Raw genomic sequence first — 20,224 nt, forward strand, 5'->3', positions numbered from 1 at the left:
GTAAATTGAATGGGCCAGGTTCAACAACGTCCCAATTAACACGGGGGGAAGGATGGCCACACATCTAATTTCCAATTAGAAAAATGCACACGTACCAAATGTGGCCTTTTAGTTCCCCCCAAAAATGACACACCCATGCATGTGGGGTATCACTGCACTCAGGAGATGTTGCTGAACACATTATGGGGTGTCGTGTGACAGCGGCATATACCAGGAGCTGTAAATTCATACATAAAGTAGGTGTGTGTGGGAAAAATACACACACAAAAATATTACTGCAAACTTTGAAAAAATGCTGGTGGTAAAATATGTGCATGCAAAGAGTTAAAATACCAGCATTTAAAATACCCTGTGGTGTCTAGTTTTGAAAAATATATGGTTTTGTTGGGCACACTGAAATGGCCTGGCTCAAAGATGTACCAAATAGGGCATAGGCAGTGGATCCCAAATGCCAAAGTTCAACATTGAAAAAAGCGCATGCCCCAAATGTGGCCCTTTTGCCCCAAAACAGCCAGGCAAAATCATTCATGTGAGGTATCGCTGTACTCAGGAGATGTTGCTGAACACATATTGGGGTGTTTTGTGATAGTGACATAAACTAGAACATTTTAATTCATACCTAAAGTAAAATGTGTATGACAAAACAAATGCAAAAAAAATGACTACCATAAAGTTTGACAAAGACTGGTGGTAGATATGGTGCATGGAAAGAGTTAAAATACTAGCATTTGGAATACCCTGGGCTGTCTAGTTTTCAAAAATATATGACTTGATGGGGTAAATTGCATTGGCCGGGTTCAAAGATACCCGAAATGGCACATGGGGGGAAGAATTACCAGATTTGGAAAAAATGGCTTTGAAATAGCAAAACGCTACCTGTACTTATTGCCCCATAATGGGTAGAAAAAAGCAAAAAAACATAAAAACATTGGGTATTTCTAAACTCAGGACAAATAGTAGAATCTATTTAGCAGGTTTTTTCATTACCTTTTATAGATGAGTAAAAGATTTTTCAACTAAAAGTTAGAAACAGTCATTTTTTTCTAAATTTTTCACCATATTTTATAATTTTTTTAATAGTAAATAATATGATACAATCAAAACAATGTCATCTAAAGAAAGCCCTTCTTGTCCTGAAAAAAACAATATCTAATGTGTGTGGGTTCAGTAAACGGGAAAGAAGAAAATTACAGCTAAACACAAGCAGCGCAGAAATGTTAAAAAGGCCATTGTCACAAAGGGTACAAAAAGTAAAATCAGCCTTTGTCTCGAAGGGGTTAAACGGGTGCAGAAAGCGATCTGTTTTCGCTTTCTGCACCCAAAAAACGTTGCTGAATGCCTCGACCTCGAGGCATTCAGCAACGCCGCTATCGGAACGAAGGGGCCATCTCTGGCCCCTCCACGGGGCGTCAACATCCGCCATACTTTGTATGGCGGCGGACGCCCGTATTAAAAGCGTTTAGGAGGCGATCGACGATCGCCTCCTAAACTTAAATGGTGTCGCTGGAATGTCTCGATCGGGAGGCATCCAGCGACACCAAACACTTACCTTTCGATGGGCTGTGACCGCTCCGGAGAGCGGTCACAGCCTCAGCTGCCGATGATCTTCGCCATCAAGCAAGATGGCCGCTGCCCTGTAACAGGAACAAACAAATTTTAAAAGTTCGCTAGACGGTCCAGACCATCTAGAGAACTTTGGCTCCACTTGCAGGTTGAATACAGGTACTGCATTCACCATGCAAGTCAATGGAAGCCAGCTTTCTAATCACAGTGTGATTAGTAAAAATAAATTAAAAAATAAAATAAAATTTATAATAATTAGAAAAAAAATAGTAAAAAACTAGTAAAATGTAAAAATCATTTCCCACTGATGTCACTATCAGGGGAACCTCCAAGTTGAAAAAAAATGTTAAAAATTTTTTTTTAAAAAGACAAAAAAAAAAAATATATATATAAAAAATATATTTTTGTGAGCAAGTCCTAAAATTAGCATATTAGCTTAAAACAATTCTCGCATGGAAAGAGTTAAAATACTGGCATATTAAATGCCCGTGGGGTGTCTACTTTTAAAAAAGGTATGATTTGATGGGGTAAATTGAATTGGCCAGGTTCAACAACGTCCCAATTAACACCGGGGGAAGGATGGCCACACACCTAATTTCCAATTAGAAAAATGCACACGTACCAAATGTGGCCTTTTAGTTCCCACAAAAATGACACACCCATGCATGTGGGATATCACTGCACTCAGGAGATGTTGCTGAACACATTATGGGGTGTCGTGTGACAGCGGCATATATCAGGAGCTGTAAATTCATACATAAAGTAGGTGTGTGTGGGAAAAATACACACACAAAAATACTACTGCAAACTTTGAAAACATGCTGGTGGTAAAATGTGTGCATGCAAAGAGTTAAAATACCAGCATTTAAAATACCCTGTGGTGTCTAGTTTTGAAAAATATATGGTTTTGTTGGGCACACTGAAATGGCCCGGCTCAAAGATGTACCAAATAGGGCATGGGCAGTGGATCCCCAAATGCCAAAGTTCAACATTGAAAAATGCGCATGCCCCAAATGTGGCCCTTTTGCCCCCAAACGGCCAGGCAAAATCCTTCATGTGAGGTATCGCTGTACTCAGGAGATGTTGCTGAACACATATTGGGGTGTTTTGTGATAGTGACATATACCAGAACCTGTTTATTTATACCTAAAGTAAAATGTGTGTGAAAAAACAAATGCAAAAAAATGACTACCACAAAGTTTGACAAAGACTGGTGGTAGATATGGTGCATGGAAAGAGTTAAAATACTAGCATTTGGAATACCCTGGGCTGTCTAGTTTTCAAAAATATATGATTTGATGGGGTAAATTGCATTGGCCGGGTTCAAAGATACCCGAAATGGCACATGAGGGGAAGAATTACCAGATTTGGAAAAAATGGCTTTGAAATAGCAAAACGCTACCTGTACTTATTGCCCCATAATGGGTAGAAAAAAGCAAAAAAACATAAAAACATTGGATATTTCTAAACTCAGGACAAATAGTAGAATCCATTTAGCAGGTTTTTTCATTACCTTTTATAGATGAGTAAAAGATTTTTCAACTAAAAGTTAGAAACAGTCATTTTTTTCTAAATTTTTCACCATATTTTATACTTTTTTTAGTAGTAAATAATATGATACAATCAAAACAATGTCATCTAAAGAAAGCCCTTCTTGTCCTGAAAAAAACAATATCTAATGTGTGTGGGTTCAGTAAACGGGAAAGAAGAAAATTACAACTAAACACGAGCAGCGCAGAAATGTTAAAACGGCCATTGTCACGAAGGGTACAAAAAGTAAAATCAGCCTTTGTCACGAAGGGGTTAAAACAATGGTATCTGAAGAAAGCCCTTCTTGTCCTGAAAAAAACAACATATAATTTGTGTGGGTTCACTAAATGAGTGAAGAGAAAATTACATCTAAACACGAACACCGCAAAAGTGTTAAAACAGCCTCGGTCCCAATGGTACAAAAGGTAAAACACAGCCTGGTCCTTAAGGGGTTAATTCTATTTATAGCCCTGTATGTCATGCCTTTCTAAAAAAATATCCAGACCCCTTTTCAAGGCATCTAATGTATTTGATAACATCACCTCCCTTGGCAGTGAATTTCATACCTTTATTGTCCTTACTGTAAAGAATCCCTTCCTTTGTCGTGTATGAAATCTCCGCTCTTCCAGTCTCAGAGGGGGACCTCTTGTTCTTTGTACATTTCTGTTAATAAACAACAACTCTCTGCATTCTATCTTTTAGCCGATTTCCGATCCAAACGCAGACATTTGCCCCTAAGCCTATTTCTATAGAATACAGGTGCCTGGTCATGTGACATGCCATACCAGCACCCGGTTAGGTGACATTGCGTACAAGCGCCCAGTTATGTGATGTCTCTTACCGAAAGCAAGAAAAGCAACATAAATGTTTTGACTATTAAGATGTCAGATAAGGAGGTGAATGTAGCTGAAGGGGGTGAGGGGGCAAATTCAGGGAATGAGGACACAAAAGGGGCAGTTGGGGAGATGCTTGGGAGGTAAAAGGGCTGAGGTATCATGCCCACTATGTCAATTAAAAAAAAATAACCCCTGTGGCGCAAGAGAACTGGTTGCTGCTGTCTGACACTACAGCGGTTAATGAATGTTTACAGCACAACAGGGGGCAGCCTCTAGGACGTATGCACAGCCAACATGTTAACTGGGGTAAAAACTTTTCAACTTTAAATGCAAATATCGGTTGTGCTTTCACTAAACACATTCTCTGGTCACTGTGTAATATACACAGGATAAGGAGCAAAGCAATGTGATCAGGTTTTAGACAAGGGCAAGTATGTGTGCTTGATTGGAACATTGATAGGTCAATAACCAACTGTGCCACCCCAATTTAATATCTATAAAATCAGAGAGTAATTAAATTATAATTTAACCCTTGCTTGTCTATAGAGGAGTATAGTTCATATACAAATGGCAATTTACAATTTGTTTTTTGTTACAGTTACTGAAATCGTAAATTGTCATTTGCATTTTAATTATGCTACTCAGATGTTTACATTCTACTTAATGGAAGGAATATTGAAGATTAGTTTTAGAGTTATATGAAGTAGGAATATTCAGCATAGAAATCCCCTTTCCATGGTAAACTATAGCTTGTTTTGCCTTTTCTGTATGTAACCTCTTGTACCCGGTCTTTGTCTGTTTCTGAGGAGGCTCTATTTGCCAATATATAACAAGCAGCATTTGTTACATTTATTGGAGCCTGGGTGTACTCACTTTGAGCCTTAACCACATTATCTGAGAATGCTGCCAAAAATGCTAAGTACAGCAATATGTGAGAAGGACAGATTACTCTCCCTAGAGTCCCCACTGCGCAAAAAAATACTGGGTTTTGCATTGGTGGCATTTCACTTATGCGAGCACCAGCTTCAAATCGTTGTTTACAGACTGTGCTGGTAAAATACTGGACAGGTGGTAACCCTAATCAAAAATGATGGAGAATTAAATGAAAATGAATGAAATAAACAGGATTCTGGGGGGCCAATATTCTCTGGAGGATTTCATACATATATGGGTGGGCTTACCTTAAACTATGATGGTTCTGGTCAGCAGCAATTACAGTTATACAGGAGGCCAATGATGAAGTCTTTACCCAAAGGTAGCTCTACTTCAAATAACTTCAAAACCTTCCTCAAGATTAGAGATCAACAAACTCCAGGTCGTTTGCAGGACGTCTGAAGCACTTGCAAGGCCACCATCAATTGGAGTATGCTCAGCCTCTGATCTTCTGAAGGGGCATGGTGAGGCGGGTGCACAGCACCCAGGTGCCCATGGAGCCCAGTAGGGTCAAATAATATGCATCACATAATCCTTCGGTAGTAGAAAGACGGCATTGTAGCAGCTGGCATTGGGGGTGCTAGCTGCAGTGGAGACTCCATGATGTAAGAGAGGGAGGGAGTAGGGTTAGAGTCAGTGTGTGTGTGTGTGTGTGTGTGTGTGTAGTGTTATATGTGTGGGTAATATAATAAATCAATATCTGTAAGTGAAACCTATGGCATACTTTATTGCAGCCACTGCTCCTCTTGATGATGATAAGATTATTGGAGGCTATGAGTGCACTCGCAATTCTCAGCCTTGGCAGGTGTATTTCACGTACAATGGTCAACGTTGGTGTGGTGGGTCTCTGATCAATTCACGGTGGATCATCTCAGCTGCTCATTGTTACAAGCAGTAAGTACATTACATTGCGGAAAATTTAATAGTCCATCCAGTGGACTCAACAAGTGATCTGATTGTGATTACAATTTAGTTTTTAATGTATAACCTACTAGATTGCAATGTGATCTCTGATTAATGACCCTTTAGATCACTGATTATTGGTCGGTCTAATCAATAGTCTGTGACCTAATCTGATCATCCCTAATGCTAATCCTATACACTAACTTTAATCTAATCCTAACATTTAACCCTACCTAACATTATCACTATCTAACAGTGCCCCAGCGCTACCTCTTACTCTATCCCCTAACCCAGCTCACAAAAACCTGTTATGCGGATTACATGTTTTTATCTACAATACAGGCCCAAATACCTGATAGCTCATCTGGGAGAACATGATATTTCCAAAGAAGAAGGGACAGAGCAACATATCCAAGTGGAAAAAGCATACCAATACTTCTATTACAACGAATACTATATGGAGCATGATTTTATGATGGTCAAACTGGTGGAGCCTGCACAATTTAACCAATACGTACAGCCCATTAAAGTTGCAAGTAGCTGCCCGGCGGAGGGAAGTCTGTGTTTAGTATCTGGGTGGGGCAATCTCCAAACATCTGGAGGTAAGTGGCAACTGGCTTTCCTATTGCTTTTACAGACTCAAAGTTAGTGGCATGAACAGTTCTACAAGTAGACATGGGTGTCTGGAAAGGGAGGGGGGCTAAAGGGAGCACTTGCCCCTACTGGAGCAGCATCACCAGAGGTATGGTTTAGTGAATGAGGAGACAAAGGGACTCTGGGGATGATTAGGTGGGAGAGGACCTCTCAATGTCATGGTAGGTTCAGAAAGAGGGAAGACTGCACTGACTCTCACAGTCTTCCCCTAATTTACGGTCAGTGTGGCAATTTTTCTTTTGGTGTGGTAACGGAAAGGGAGTGATTGCATGCTCGGGAGCGTGGAGCAGGGCCCAAGGAAATGCTTTTCTGGGGTCCAATTTTTTCAATATAAAATATATTGGCAGCAGGGGCTACTGATATATATTGGGAGCAGGGGCTACTATTAATATATATTGGGAGCAGGGGCTAATGTTAATATATATTGGCAGCAGAGTGTAGCGTTTTATAATTGCCCCCCCCTACTTGGGTCCCTGTCCCCCTATGTTCCCCCCCTAAATATGAAACCTGGAGATGCCATTGTATTTTAGTCGACCCACTGGTGATTTGTATGTATGACTTTGTGGTAGCTGACCTATTATACTATACCTATAAGCAATACTTATTTTGACATCCTTACTATACTAAGTTTTTTTTTTACTATATTTTTTATTTCTTTTATATTAAGAAGATAAGAGAAAGTTACAAATAACATCTACTTAGAAAAGTAAAGTAGAGGTTGTAGCCGTATTAGTCCAGTGGTGTCAATATCAAATAACAGATGGAATAAGTATCTCGTGATAATACCTTTTTTATTGGACTAACAGAATTTTGGAATGACAAGCTTTCGGAAGCTCTTCTCCCTTTCTCAAGTCTAAAACTAGTGCTCACATATAGGGAATAGGAATGCGGTGATGAATATAGGGGTGGGAATGTACATGTCTACACATTTGTCATATATACAGGTAAATATAGATGAACATGGTGCACTTAAAAAAACCAGTACATATAGCAGGTGGGGGGGGTATGTAAAACCTGTGTAGTGGGACAGGAAACCCAAATCGGCATTGAGTCCTCTATTCTTGCTGTTAAATAGTTGAATCATTCTGACTTCAAAAGTTTGTCTTTCTTTGGTATTACTGAAGTCCCCTTTCAGTACTTTGATTTTTAGGTCCATGACTGAATGGTCATTTTGGGTGAAATGGTGTCCCACAGGGGTGCAGTAGGAATTTAATTTAATTTAATTGAAGAAAAAAGAAAAAAAATAGATAGATAATGGGAATGAAGCTGAAATAGGAGGTAAGTTTATAAATGTGTAGAGCTGCAGCCAGAATTCACATTATTTATTTTTTGGAGACATGATTCCCAGACTTGAGTTCTTTTAAAGGATGAATATAGTATCCGTGAGACCTCCTTTTCCATAGTGACTTGGAATTTTAATTGGGACTCAAACTGCGTCAGGATGAAACTTTTATCTTGTTTCCATTCTTTAGCTATGAGTCTTTTAGCTGCTAGACATGTATGGATAGTTAGGTTCATCTGAACCTGATTAAGAGCGGGCCAGCCCAAATGGAGTAATAGAGAGGATGGGGAGTCTGGGATAACAATATCTATTCTTTCTAAAAAATAAAGAATCTCTTTCCAAAATCTATTAACTATGGGACAAGACCACCATATGTGTAAATATGTTCCTATTGATTGGTTGCTGCGCCAGCATATATTAGAGTTGGACGAAGACATATGTGCTATACGAGTTGGTACTAAGTACCATTTATACATAACTTTAAATTGGGTCTCAAGAAGAGAAAGATCGTGTATTCTAGGAGATAATTTCCTAATCACATTTAACCAATCGATTATTGGGATTGTAGTGTTTAATTCTTTCTCCCATCGTACTATTGCTGTAATGATAGGTTTATTTCCTTCTAATACCCTCATTAATTCTGAACATTTAGAAAATAATTTTGTTTGATAATTATGACTAAAACGCTGAGCTAATCTCTGGAGTATATTTTGGGTACCTACAACATGTTTATTTATAGCATTTTTAACCCGCAAGTAGTTAAAAATAGTTAAATTTATTGGCTTAAATTTACTTAATAGCCTTTGGAAGGCCAATAAGTTAATTCCAGCTTTTGTCCAGGGCCTGAGGGAGATATCCTCAATAATTTCTTCTAGTATATTAAAATTTAAGGAATCAATTAATTTATCTTTAATGCCCAATTTCTTTTTGAAATGAAACCATTCGGGTAAGATATTCTCCAATGCTTTATTTTTACCCTTAATTTGTGTTAATATATCTTTATCTTTTAAGGGCCAAATAAGTTTATTTAAGCTGCTAGTTTCACATGAATTCTGTTCTATTATCTCCCGTTTAGATAGAACCCGACAACTTTTAGCAATATGGTATATGATGCTAGCGTCGTATAATTGTTTTATTTGAGGGAAGCCCATTCCTCCGTCTCTAAATCGAGCACTCATCAACTTACTGGTGATTCTAGGTTTCTTCCCTTTCTAAACAAAATTAATAAAGCTAGTATTTATAATGTCAAGCCAACTCTGTGGAAATTTTAATGGAAGCATTCTAAATAAATAATTCCATTTTGGCGTTAAATAGGACTTAAGAGCACTTATTCGACCCCACCACGAAAGTTCTACTCTGCGCAATTCTCTGATGGATTCATTTGTTGATCTTAATAGGTGGAGAAAGTTTTTTTGAATGATGTTTTCAGTTCTTATGTGGATAATGATTCCAAGATGTTCAATTTCCTTAGCATTTATATTTAAGCATAACAATCAAATAGAGTCTTCATAACTTGACAGTTAATGTTTTTTGCTTGGGCTATAGTCTTATTTAGATTGAGTTTATAATTTGAAACTAAACTATATTTTTCTACTTCAGTATGAAATATTTTATTGAAGTTATTGGATTGCATAACGAGATGACCACATCGTCTGCATATATTGAAATTTTAAATTCCTCATTATTGATCCTAATACCCGTTATGTCCTGCTTTTTTCCTTACTCTATTAGCAAAGGATTCCAATGTAAGAATATATAAGATAGGAGACAAGGGGCAGCCTTGTCTGGTGCCGTTTTGGAGATTAAAGGGTCAGGAGGGGGTAGCCCGCTTTTCTGCATAGTCTAATTCGTCTATCAGATGTCTAATATTATTGGTAGAGTCTCTGCCTGGTACAAAACCCACCTGATCTTGATGAATTAAGGTATTCAGCATAGGTTTTAACCTTTCTGCCAGTATCGCAGAGAACAATTTAATATCGACGTTGATTAGAGAAATGGGTGGATAGCTTTTTAGATCTTCTGGGTTATTATTTTTCTTTAGAATTGGAAGTATATTTGCCTGCAGAATCTCTTTTGGGCATATGCCCACTTTCTAAATTTCCTCATACATGGCCAACAGTTGGTCCATTATATCTATTTTTAGGGTTTTATAGAAAAAGTTGGTGAATCCATCCGGACCTGGAGTTTTATATTTTTGAAGTTTGTCTATTATATAGCTTAATTCTTTTTTCTCAATTGGTCTATATAATATTTCTTTTTGATCGTTTGATATTACTGGCAAACTTGCCAATTCCAAATACTCCTCTATTATGGTAATATTAGTTTTTGTTGGGATACTATACCTAGTTTTTCATAGTATGATCTACAGCTCTCTGCCACATCTTCCGGAGTTAGTCGACTGCTGCCATCTAAGACAATTTTAGATATTTTGTTGTTAGCTCTTTTCTTTTTAAGCTGGTTGGTCATTATTTTGTCTGGTCTATTGCTTTTATGGTAATATCTTACTCTGAGTTTATCCATAGAGTGTCTAGTTTTTTCTAGTTCTTTTTGATAGATTTTTTCTCTAAAGGATTGTAATAGGTTTTTATATTCCAAGGTCGGATCAAGTTTAGCTTTAGAGGCTAATTTCTAGTAAGAAATATATAGTTCATTTAGTGGTTGATCATACTTCAATCTCAACTTTTTTTTTAAATTTTGATGAAGTATCCTCTTATGACCACCTTCTAGACGCACCATCTAATAGCATGGGTTGTTTGGCCTATCTTATTTTCTAAGAAAAAATTCTTAGACATCTCCGAAATATAATTTCTATTCTCCTCAGAGTAAAGAATAGAGTCATCTAAACGCAATGTCTTATATAAAAAGGGATCCCACCTGTCTTTTAAATCAAACAGAATATAACTATGATCTGACCAGACATTCTCTCTCATAGTTATTTGTTCCAGTTGGTTTAATGCTTTATCATGACCAAAGATTATGTCAATTCTAGAAAAAGTGTTGTGTACTTTCGAAAGATGTAAGTAGTCTTTTGTTGTGAGATGTTTTAGTCTCCATAGATCATAGAGATTTGCTCTTTGTATCATTTTACTAAAGGATTTAGCTCTTTTTAAAAAAATGTTTGCAATAGACTTATGTTTACCTACTTCTTTATCCATTTTGTCATCTAAAAAACAATTATAATCGCTAGCTAGGATAAGTGCCCCTGTTCTCACTCTGTCTACACTGTCCAAGATCTTTTGAAGGTGTGAAAGGGGTTCTGTATTTGGGAAATAGATATTTACTAGACTTGGGCACCAGGGGGCTCTTCGTGTTCGTCTTCGGGGGAAAAAAAATCTTCGTATTCCGCGAATATTCGCCCGTTCCTGTCTTCTCTTCAATCAAGGACCTAAAAATCAAAGTACTGAAAGGGGACTTCAGTAATACCAAAGAAAGACAAACTTTTGAAGTCAGAATGATTCAACTATTTAACAGCAAGAATAGAGGACTCAATGCCGATTTGGGTTTCCTGTCCCACTACACAGGTTTTACATAACCCCCCCACCTGCTATATGTACTGTTTTTTTTAAGTGCACCATGTTCATCTATATTTACCTGTATATATGACAAATGTGTAGACATGTACATTCCCACCCCTATATTCATCACTGCTATTCCCTATATGTGAGAACTAGCATCTTAATTTTTTTTTTTGGTGTCAATTTATCTTCAGCAGTGCTAACCCCCCCCCCCTCAAAATTCCCTACTCAGAACATTTATGACCCTCTGGAGGGACACATACTTTTACAACATCTCACCCTCCCTTATCAGATCTGGGTAGTTACCCTCCCCTCCCCTGCCACACAACATTGAATTCTATGTGTCGTTTTGCTCAGAAATGTTTTAGACTTGAGAAAGGGAGAAGAGCTTCCGAAAGCTTGCCATTCCAAAATTCTGTTTTGAATAATTATCTGTCCAATAAAAAAGGTATTATCACTTATTCCATATGTTATTTGATATAGAAAAGTAAACAAACAGTCGGACAGTATAGAATCATCTAGTATTATCACTTAGAATATATTTCTATAATTCGATTCACTGACCGAAACTAACAACAACAAAAAAAAAAAAAAGAACATCCCAAAACAACAATCCCAATTAGGAGATAGGAACATGAGGAAAGCTAATGTTGATAAACTTAGCGTCATTACTTAAGATGTGAGTCTATTCTATACTGATCCTTTGCCCGTGTTCAAGTTAGATATTTTTTGAAGGCATAGATCCCAAGTAAGTGATTTTTTAACCCCTTAAGGACAATGGGCAGTCCCTAAAGCCATTGAAAACAATGCATTTTGAGCCCGTACATGTACGGGCTTTGTCATTAAGGGGTTAAAACTTGAGTGTAGCTGAGAAACTTCTTTTTCCATTGTAAGTTGATATTTCAATAGGCTCTCTACTTGAGACCAAATAAAATATTTGTCTTGTTTCCATTATTTTGCAATTGTTCTTTTTACTGCTAAACATATATGTAAAGTTAAGTTTAGCTGCATTTGTGACATAACTGGCCAACCTATATGTAGCAGAAGCGAAGCCGGAGAGTTTGGTACTACAATATAAGCAACATCTAAAAGTATTTTCCCAAAGTTTTAATACCTTTAAACAAAACCACCAAACATGTAGGTATGATCCCTCCATCTGACCACATCTCCAGCAACTTCTAGAGCATGTTTGGTACATATCCGCTACTCTGGTTGGGACCATATACCATCTATACATAACCTTGAACTGAGTCTCCAGCAAGGATAGATCATGTATCCTAGGGGACAGTTTTCTAAACACGTTTAACCATTCATTAGTTGGGAATACACAGTTTAGATCTTTCTCCCATCTAGATAAATATGTTCTGATTACTCTATCTCCTTCTTTACATCTCATAACTTCTACACATTTAGAGTATAGTTTTGTCAAATGGTTAAGATTAAATAATAGCTCTAATTTTTGGAGTTCTGCCCCCTGTATGGGTAAGACATGTTTATTTATTACATTTTTTAATCTCAAGTAGGTAAAAATAGATGGTTTCGTTGGATAGTATTTTTCAGTTAGGGTGTGATACGGAATTATTTGTCCCTGAGAACTAATATCAGCAATCTTTTGCACCCCAGCTGTCTTCCAGAGATATAAAGAGATATCTTCTATAGTGTCTTCCAGTATTTGTATGTTTGGTGATTCTATCAATTTATCTTTGATTCCTAATCTCTTTTTAATACTCACCCATTCTGAAATAATATTGTCTAAAATAAAGTTTTTACCTTTAATTTGCAGCAGGATTGTTCTATCTTTCACAGACCAAATTAATTTGTTTAGATTATTTATTTCTGTAGCATTTTGTTCTATTTGATACCATATTTCTTCTTTAAGATGTTCCTGATATGTTCTGCTTATATGAAATAATATACTAGCTTCATAACATTGTTTTATCATAGGGAAGCCCATTCCCCCCTCTCTAGTACGAGTACCCAGTAATGTAGCCTTTACCCTCGGGATCTTACCTTTCCACACGAAGTTAGAGAAATTAGTGTGAATCATTGCCAACTCTGCGGGAATTTTAATGGAAGCATCCGAAATAAGTAGGTCCATTTTGGTAGTAAATAGGATCTTAAGGCATTCACTCTACCCCACCAACAAAGATCTACTTTTTTCCAACCTTTTAAAGTTTGGTTCGAGAATGTTTCTCGACTATTTCTTCGATTTTTTTCCGGTATTGTCACGATCCTGGCCGGTGTGCATCGCAAGGGTGCTCGCAGCGTCGCGCTCCCGTTCGGAGCGCGTCACCCGAGTACCCGTTGCGACGGGATCTCATACGGAGCGTGTCGCCCGAGTACCCGCGGCGTCACGGTCCCGTCCGGGACACGTCGCCCGGGTGCTCATGGCGTCCCGCTCCGGTGAGGAGTGCTTCTCCCGAGTACTGGGTACTCGGTACTTACCCCTCCAGGACCGATGCCGCAACAGTGTGTCTTCATACGCGGCGGTTCACATGAAAGAACCGCCGCGCAGTGATAGATACCCACGGCATCATACACCACGCCCCCCTTCAGATTCTAGTCTCCAATGGAGGAGACGAAACGTCCATTGGACGGCGTCACTGATGGACAGTGCTCAGTTGTTCTTACAACTAAGCTGTATGCTAACCTGTTGCCAAAACCCTCTCTGCCTGATACCCGGTGCCGACCTCTGCTTGCTTTGTGACCTTGTTGACCTCTCTGCTCCTGACCCAGATTGCCTGACTCTTCTCTGCCTGATACCCGGTGCCGACCTCTGCTTGCCTTGTGACCTTGTTGACCTCTCTGCTCCTGACCCGGATTGCCTGACCCTTCTCTGCCTGATACCCGGTGCTGACCTCTGCTTGCTTTGTGACCTTGTTGACCTCTCTGCTCCTGACCCACATTGTCTGACCCTTCTCTGCCTGATACCCGGTGCCAACCTCTGCTTGCCTTGTGACCTTGTTGACCTCTCTGCTCCTGACCCGGATTGCCTGACCCTTCTCTGCCTGATACCCGGTGCCGACCTCTGCTTGCCTTGTGACCTTGTTGACCTCTCTGCCTGATACCCGGTGCCGACCTTTGCTTGCCTAGTGACCGTGCTCTCCTGCATCCTGGTTTCCTCACCTGTACCAACGTAATAGGTATACAGATCCCTAGGTATTCAAATTCATTAGTTTTACTGGTTATAGAAAAACTCTCATATAAACTCTTCATTATTGAATCGTTTATGTTTTTAGCCTGGAAAATAGTTTTATCTAAGTTTAACTTATAGTTGGAAACTATACTAAAATGATCCACTTCTTGGAGAAAATAGGCCATAGAGTTAATAGGATTGGATAGAGATACAATCACATCATCTGCATATAGCAGTATCTTATAATCTTCTTTATTAATCTTGAGACCTTTAATACAATGATTATTTCTCACTTTGTTAGTGAATGGCTCTAAAGAGAGGATATACAAAATGGGTGAGAGTGGGCATCCTTGGCGAGTACCATTTCGAAGGTCAAACCAGTTAGAACACAGCCCCGGTCCTAGAACTTGTGCACTAGGATTTGAGTAAAGGGCTGTTATAGCTTTATATATCCAACCAGTCAGCCCAAATGTTCTCAAGGAGGCTCTAAGGTACTCCCAACTGACCCTGCCAAAGGCTTTCTCGGCATCTAGTGAAAGGGTCAGGAGGGGGTAACCTGTTTTTTCAGCATAGTCCAGAATATTCATTAGTCGTCTAATATTATTTGTGGAGTCTCTGCCAGGCACAAAGCCCACCTGGTTAGGGTGTTTCAAAGTATATAGAGTTGTTTTTAATCTTTTCGCCAGTATTGCAGAGAATAGTTTAGTATCAACATTAATTAAAGCAAAGGGGCAGTAACTTTTTAAGTCCTCAGGATTCTTATCTTTTTTCAATATTGGAAGAATATTTGCTTGCAATAATTCTTTTGGGCATAGTCCTGTAGTTGCTATTTCTTCATACATACCCATTAGTTGGTTTATTATGTCGGCTTTGAAGGTCTTATAAAATAGGTTGGTAAAACCATCTGGACCGGGTAATTTTGGTTTCTCCAATTTATCTATTACATAGCTTAATTTTGTTTTCTCTAGAGGTTTATGTTTATGTAGTTTATGTTCCTCTGATATAATTGGCAAATCTGCCGAATTTAGATATTCCTCTATGTCGCTTGCTCTCTTTGGGATACTGTACAGTTTTTCATAAAAGGCCCTAAAATTCTCTGAAACATCCTCTGGGGTCATATAAATATTATCCTCTGTCACGATCTTAGTTATCCTTTCCTTGGCCCTTTTCTTTTTTAATAGATTACTCATTAATTTATCTGGTCTATTACATTTATAGTAATATTTTAATCTCAATTTATCCATATAGTATTTAGTCTTCTCTAGTTCTTTTTGATTTATTTTTTCTCTGAGGAGCTGCAGTTCCTTTTTGTGTTCTTCTGTAGGTTCTGATTTAGCTTTTTTCGCTGACTTATAATAGGTCAAATATAGCTCATTCAGTGGTTTATTGTTAGTTGTTCTCATTTGTTTTTTTATTTTAATCAAAAGACCTCTCACAAAAGCCTTATAGGCACACCATCTAGTATGATCGATTTTATTTCCTTTAAAAAACATTTTTGTCCTCTCTGAAATGTAATGTCTATTCTCCTCTGAATACAAAATATTATCATCCAAACATCATGTCGTACATGGGAGGGGACCCCATTTATCTTTTAACTCAAAAAGGATAATACTGTGATCTGACCAATAATTCTCTCTTATCGATATACTTATTAGTGTATTAAATGATTTTTCATCACCAAAAATATAATCAATCCTAGAGAACGTATTATGAACCTTCGAGAAATGTGTATAATCTCTTAAGGTTGTATTTTTTATTCTCCATAAATCGTAATGGTTCGCTTTTAGTGTTATGTTTCGAAATGTTTTGGCTCTTTTTTTTTATTTTTGTTGATTAACTTATTTTTACCAACTTCTTTGTCCAGCTGATCATCTATAATACAGTTAAAGTCTCCGGCCATGATGAGTATCCCTGTCTTTACTTTTTCTACTCTGTCCAAAATATTTTGAAGATGAGACAGGAGTGACGTATTTGGGAAATAAATATTTACCAGAGTGTGATTAACCTCATTTATTTTACCGACCCATATTAAGTAGCGACCTTCTATATCTTGATCTATATGTTTTGTCTGTATATGAATATTACTAGAGAAAATAATTGCAACTCCTCTTTTTGTTTTCTTTCAGCAATGCATGGTAAATGTAGGGGTATAATTTGCCTCCCCATCTCAATTTATCTTTAGTACATCAATGAGTTTCTTAGAGGAATGCCACATCTATCCTCTCCTTTCGCAAACAGGCATATACTCTATTCCGTTTTGTGGGGGAATTCAGCCCTTGGGTGTTAACCGATATACATTTAACACCCATCTGTATGTGAGAGTTTATCTCTGGTTTTATTCTGATTAACCCCACGGGCTGAATCCCACTCTTCTTTACGAAAGACTACCTCACCTCCATATCCTAACACTCCAGCTCCAACATCTCCAACATAATCATTCACAAATAAACATATAAAACATTCACAAATAAACATATAAAAAAAATAAACATATAAGACAAGAATTTCTCAACATAGATAACACTGACATATGTATCTCTTGGATATTATACAAAATATCTTGCTACATTCTTAAATTCTAATTGAACAAAAAGGGGGAGTACTTCAGGGATCTTATAAGTTGTTATAGTGGCAGAATCTGGGTCTACGTTTACAAAAAAAAAAATTAAGTGATCTGAGTGTTAAGTAAGTGTATGTTGGATATAGGTCTTTCATGGGCCTAATAGATTGGCCATTTTATAAAGTGTTAGAGTTGCACCACCCTTAAGAAATCCCCCTTATAAGAAGCCCTGTCTGCAGCAAGCCAAATGTATAACTTATGGGGAATCTCAAATACCGGTACTCACACAAATGCAATTAAATAGACAGTTTAAGGTCTCTGATAGACCCACTAGATAAACTGCCCTTCTCCTCCATGGTCTGAAAATCCTTACAACCAGTGGCATTTTTCATACATGGGCATGGGGGTCTGAACAGACCTCTTCCCGGAGCACTAAACCAGTTGACCGGTGGTAATTATATGAGACAATGAGATGCATTTGAAGGGGATGCTGTGAAAACTTAAAGGGACAAGAAACCTATCATATACAATAAACTGCATATGATGGTTGGAGGTTAAATAACTGTACACATGTGTGGATGTTTTGCACACACACACAGAGTTTTCCATTCCAGCCTTGAAGAGGTTAAATCCACACAGTTGAGCATTATGCTAGTGAACTATTATTTATGTCTGGGGGAGGGGGCATTTGAAATAAATTTGTCTTAATGAAATCTGAATGAACAAAATGTATCAATCACTGCAACAAATATTAGTGTTTATTATGTCCCTAAAAGATATATATCTCCTGGTCTGCAGGAGGCAAAAATATCCTGGAAGACTAAGGGATATCAATTTACAGCACTTGGAGGAAACACAGGGGAGGAGATGTTATAGAAGCATTTAATACATAAATACATTTAACAAAGTACAAGAGGGAAGTAAGTTTCAATGGAAAAGAAATCTTAGAGATTTCATAATTTGAAATTAGAGGACCAAAGGCTTAAATGCAATGTAAAGGCCTGTTTAGTGAGTGGTTGGTAGATAAATGGAACAGTCTTCCAGCAGAAGTGTTAGAGACCAATAGAGTGAGGGAATTTAAAAGTGCATGGGATAGGCAAAAAGCTATCTCGAATCTAAGATGAGACTTAGACTAAGGTCTTTACTTCATGATGCTCTCCAATCAAATGCTAACCATTATTAAAACCATGGGCTGTTACTTTGTGTAAGTATATTATATATTCTGTGTAAGTAGTTTTTTTTCTTACAGTGCAGTATGCCGACGCCCTGCAGTGTCTAGATCTTCCCATTCTGTCTGAGGCCAGCTGTAAAAGTTCATATCCTTATCAGATCACCAGTGAAATGTTTTGTGCTGGTTTTCAGGAAGGTGGAAAAGACTCATGTCAGGCAAGTAGACCGGAAAATGCTTCCAACTATAAACTATCCAGATATAAACACACACACACATATATTAGACATAAGTAAATTCTACTACTCTCACACCAGATCCTAAGAAGAATACAAACGGTGATGGGCACCAATCTGTTATGTGTTTTTAATTATTTTTAGCAACATTGCATTTTAAAATAATTACCAATAACAAAAGTTATGGTGGGTAAAGGTGATGGAAAACCCTTCCACTTAAAATCAAGGGGGTAGTAGAAGCATTATTAAACACTCATCTACAGACACCAGAAGGCTTGTTTTTTCCCTCAGAAATCTCATGGTGCTGCCACAAACACAAAGGAATTCTGGGTAAGCACATGGAATGCAGATGTGGTTGTGGCAGCACCATGAGATTTCTGAGGGAAAAAACAAGCCTTCTGGCTTGTCTGGTGTCTGTAGATGAGAATAATTACTGCATTGAATTAAATAACCTTGTATGAAACATCATTTTATATGTAAGTCTTTTCTCCTCAGGGGGATTCTGGAGGGCCATTGGTGTGTGATGGAAAGCTCTATGGCGTAGTATCGTGGGGAAAGGGCTGTGCCCAGAAAGGTTATCCAGGAGTATACACAAAAGTTTGCAGCTATGTAGATTGGGTGAAGCATGTCATTGACAATTACTGAAGAACATCAAAAGAATAAATGTTGTGCATCATTGATGCAATTACTATATATCTGTGTCCAGACACTAATATTTTGTGATTGCTATTCGCAACATAAGAAATTATCTTTTATAAATAAAACATACATGAGGAGTTCTAGCTTTTTTGAAGATACACTTTCAGTACTAGTGCGACAATACCGTTTCTTTCTAAAAAAAATATATAACCACAGGGATAGGGTAGAGACTTGTGCTCATTTACACCTAACCGGCTCTCGACCCATGACTCCCGACAGTCCAGCCATGATCGCAAGGCAAACTACCACCAAAACGAGCACGAAGAGTCCGTTTTTTTGTTCGTTCCGAAGGAACGTAGAACAGAATACAGTGCCGGCAAAACGTAGGCGAAGACGAAGACTCACAACCACGAAGAATCGAAGATTCTTCTTCATTATCGTCTTCATTTTCGCCGCGCAAGCGCCAAAATTTCAAACAGGAGTGAGCTGATCCTCGTCTGTCCAATCAGCTCGCTCTTGTGACGTCACGCTAAGGTTCTCGTCCAATGCCTGTGCTGCTGTTTTTTGAATTCTGAAACCGCCTTTATAAGACCAGAGCTTGCCTGAGAGATCCATTCATTTTTCGCTGTGACTGCTTTGGCAACACTGCTGTGCTGCATCCGAGCGTTACAGAGAGAGATAGTTCTGTTCTGTGTGAGACTGGTAAGCCTCAGCCTGCCATTTCTCACAGTGTACTCTTCCTCACTTCAGTTCTACTGAATTAATAATTTTATTAATTTAGTCATTTTTTTATTTAATTTTTTTTCAGTGCTTCTGTCTGCCATCAACTGTGTAGTGCTGTTGAGTTGACAGTGCACCCAGTGCCTCACTGGCACTGGGGTGCCCTTGCCCTGGGCTGGCACTGCCTACTGCCTGTCCTGTCTTCAGTTAGATAAATTAAATAATAGAATTTATAAATAATAATTTAATAGAATATATAATAATTTAATACATTATAAAATTATATATTTGTCAGTCATATATATACTATAGTTATAGTTAGTATACTAGTGTAGAGTGTAATGTAGACATTCAAGACATCTACTAGTGTCTAATCTAAAATCAGTAATATTATAAAATTCATTTTAGCTAGCTTAATAATTAATTAGCTATAAATAAAATGAACTACTACTAGCTTATAGTTCAGCTAATCTTATTAGTACTGGTGCTGCAGCTATTTAGTTTGTGCTTTGTTTTTGACCAAGTCAATTTTTCTTAATTAATAATATT

General features: G+C 37.9%; 1 protein-coding gene across 1 annotated transcript; it reads left to right on the top strand.

Annotated features, from left to right (window-relative positions):
• Positions 1-5,577: 5,577 nt before the first annotated feature.
• Positions 5,578-18,961, top strand: LOC149298087 (trypsin-3-like). Its single transcript, XM_089487976.1, has 4 exons — positions 5,578-5,756; positions 6,108-6,367; positions 18,162-18,298; positions 18,812-18,961. The coding sequence occupies exons 1-4, from the start codon at positions 5,578-5,580 to the stop codon at positions 18,959-18,961; spliced, it is 726 nt and encodes a 241-aa protein (XP_089344102.1).
• The last annotated feature ends 1,263 nt before the right edge of the window (positions 18,962-20,224 follow it).

This window comes from Sceloporus occidentalis, unplaced genomic scaffold, assembly GCF_023333645.1.
Source record: "Sceloporus occidentalis isolate IW3139 unplaced genomic scaffold, rSceOcc1.0.p SCAF_35, whole genome shotgun sequence".
Classification (NCBI taxonomy): Eukaryota; Metazoa; Chordata; class Lepidosauria; order Squamata; family Phrynosomatidae; genus Sceloporus; species Sceloporus occidentalis.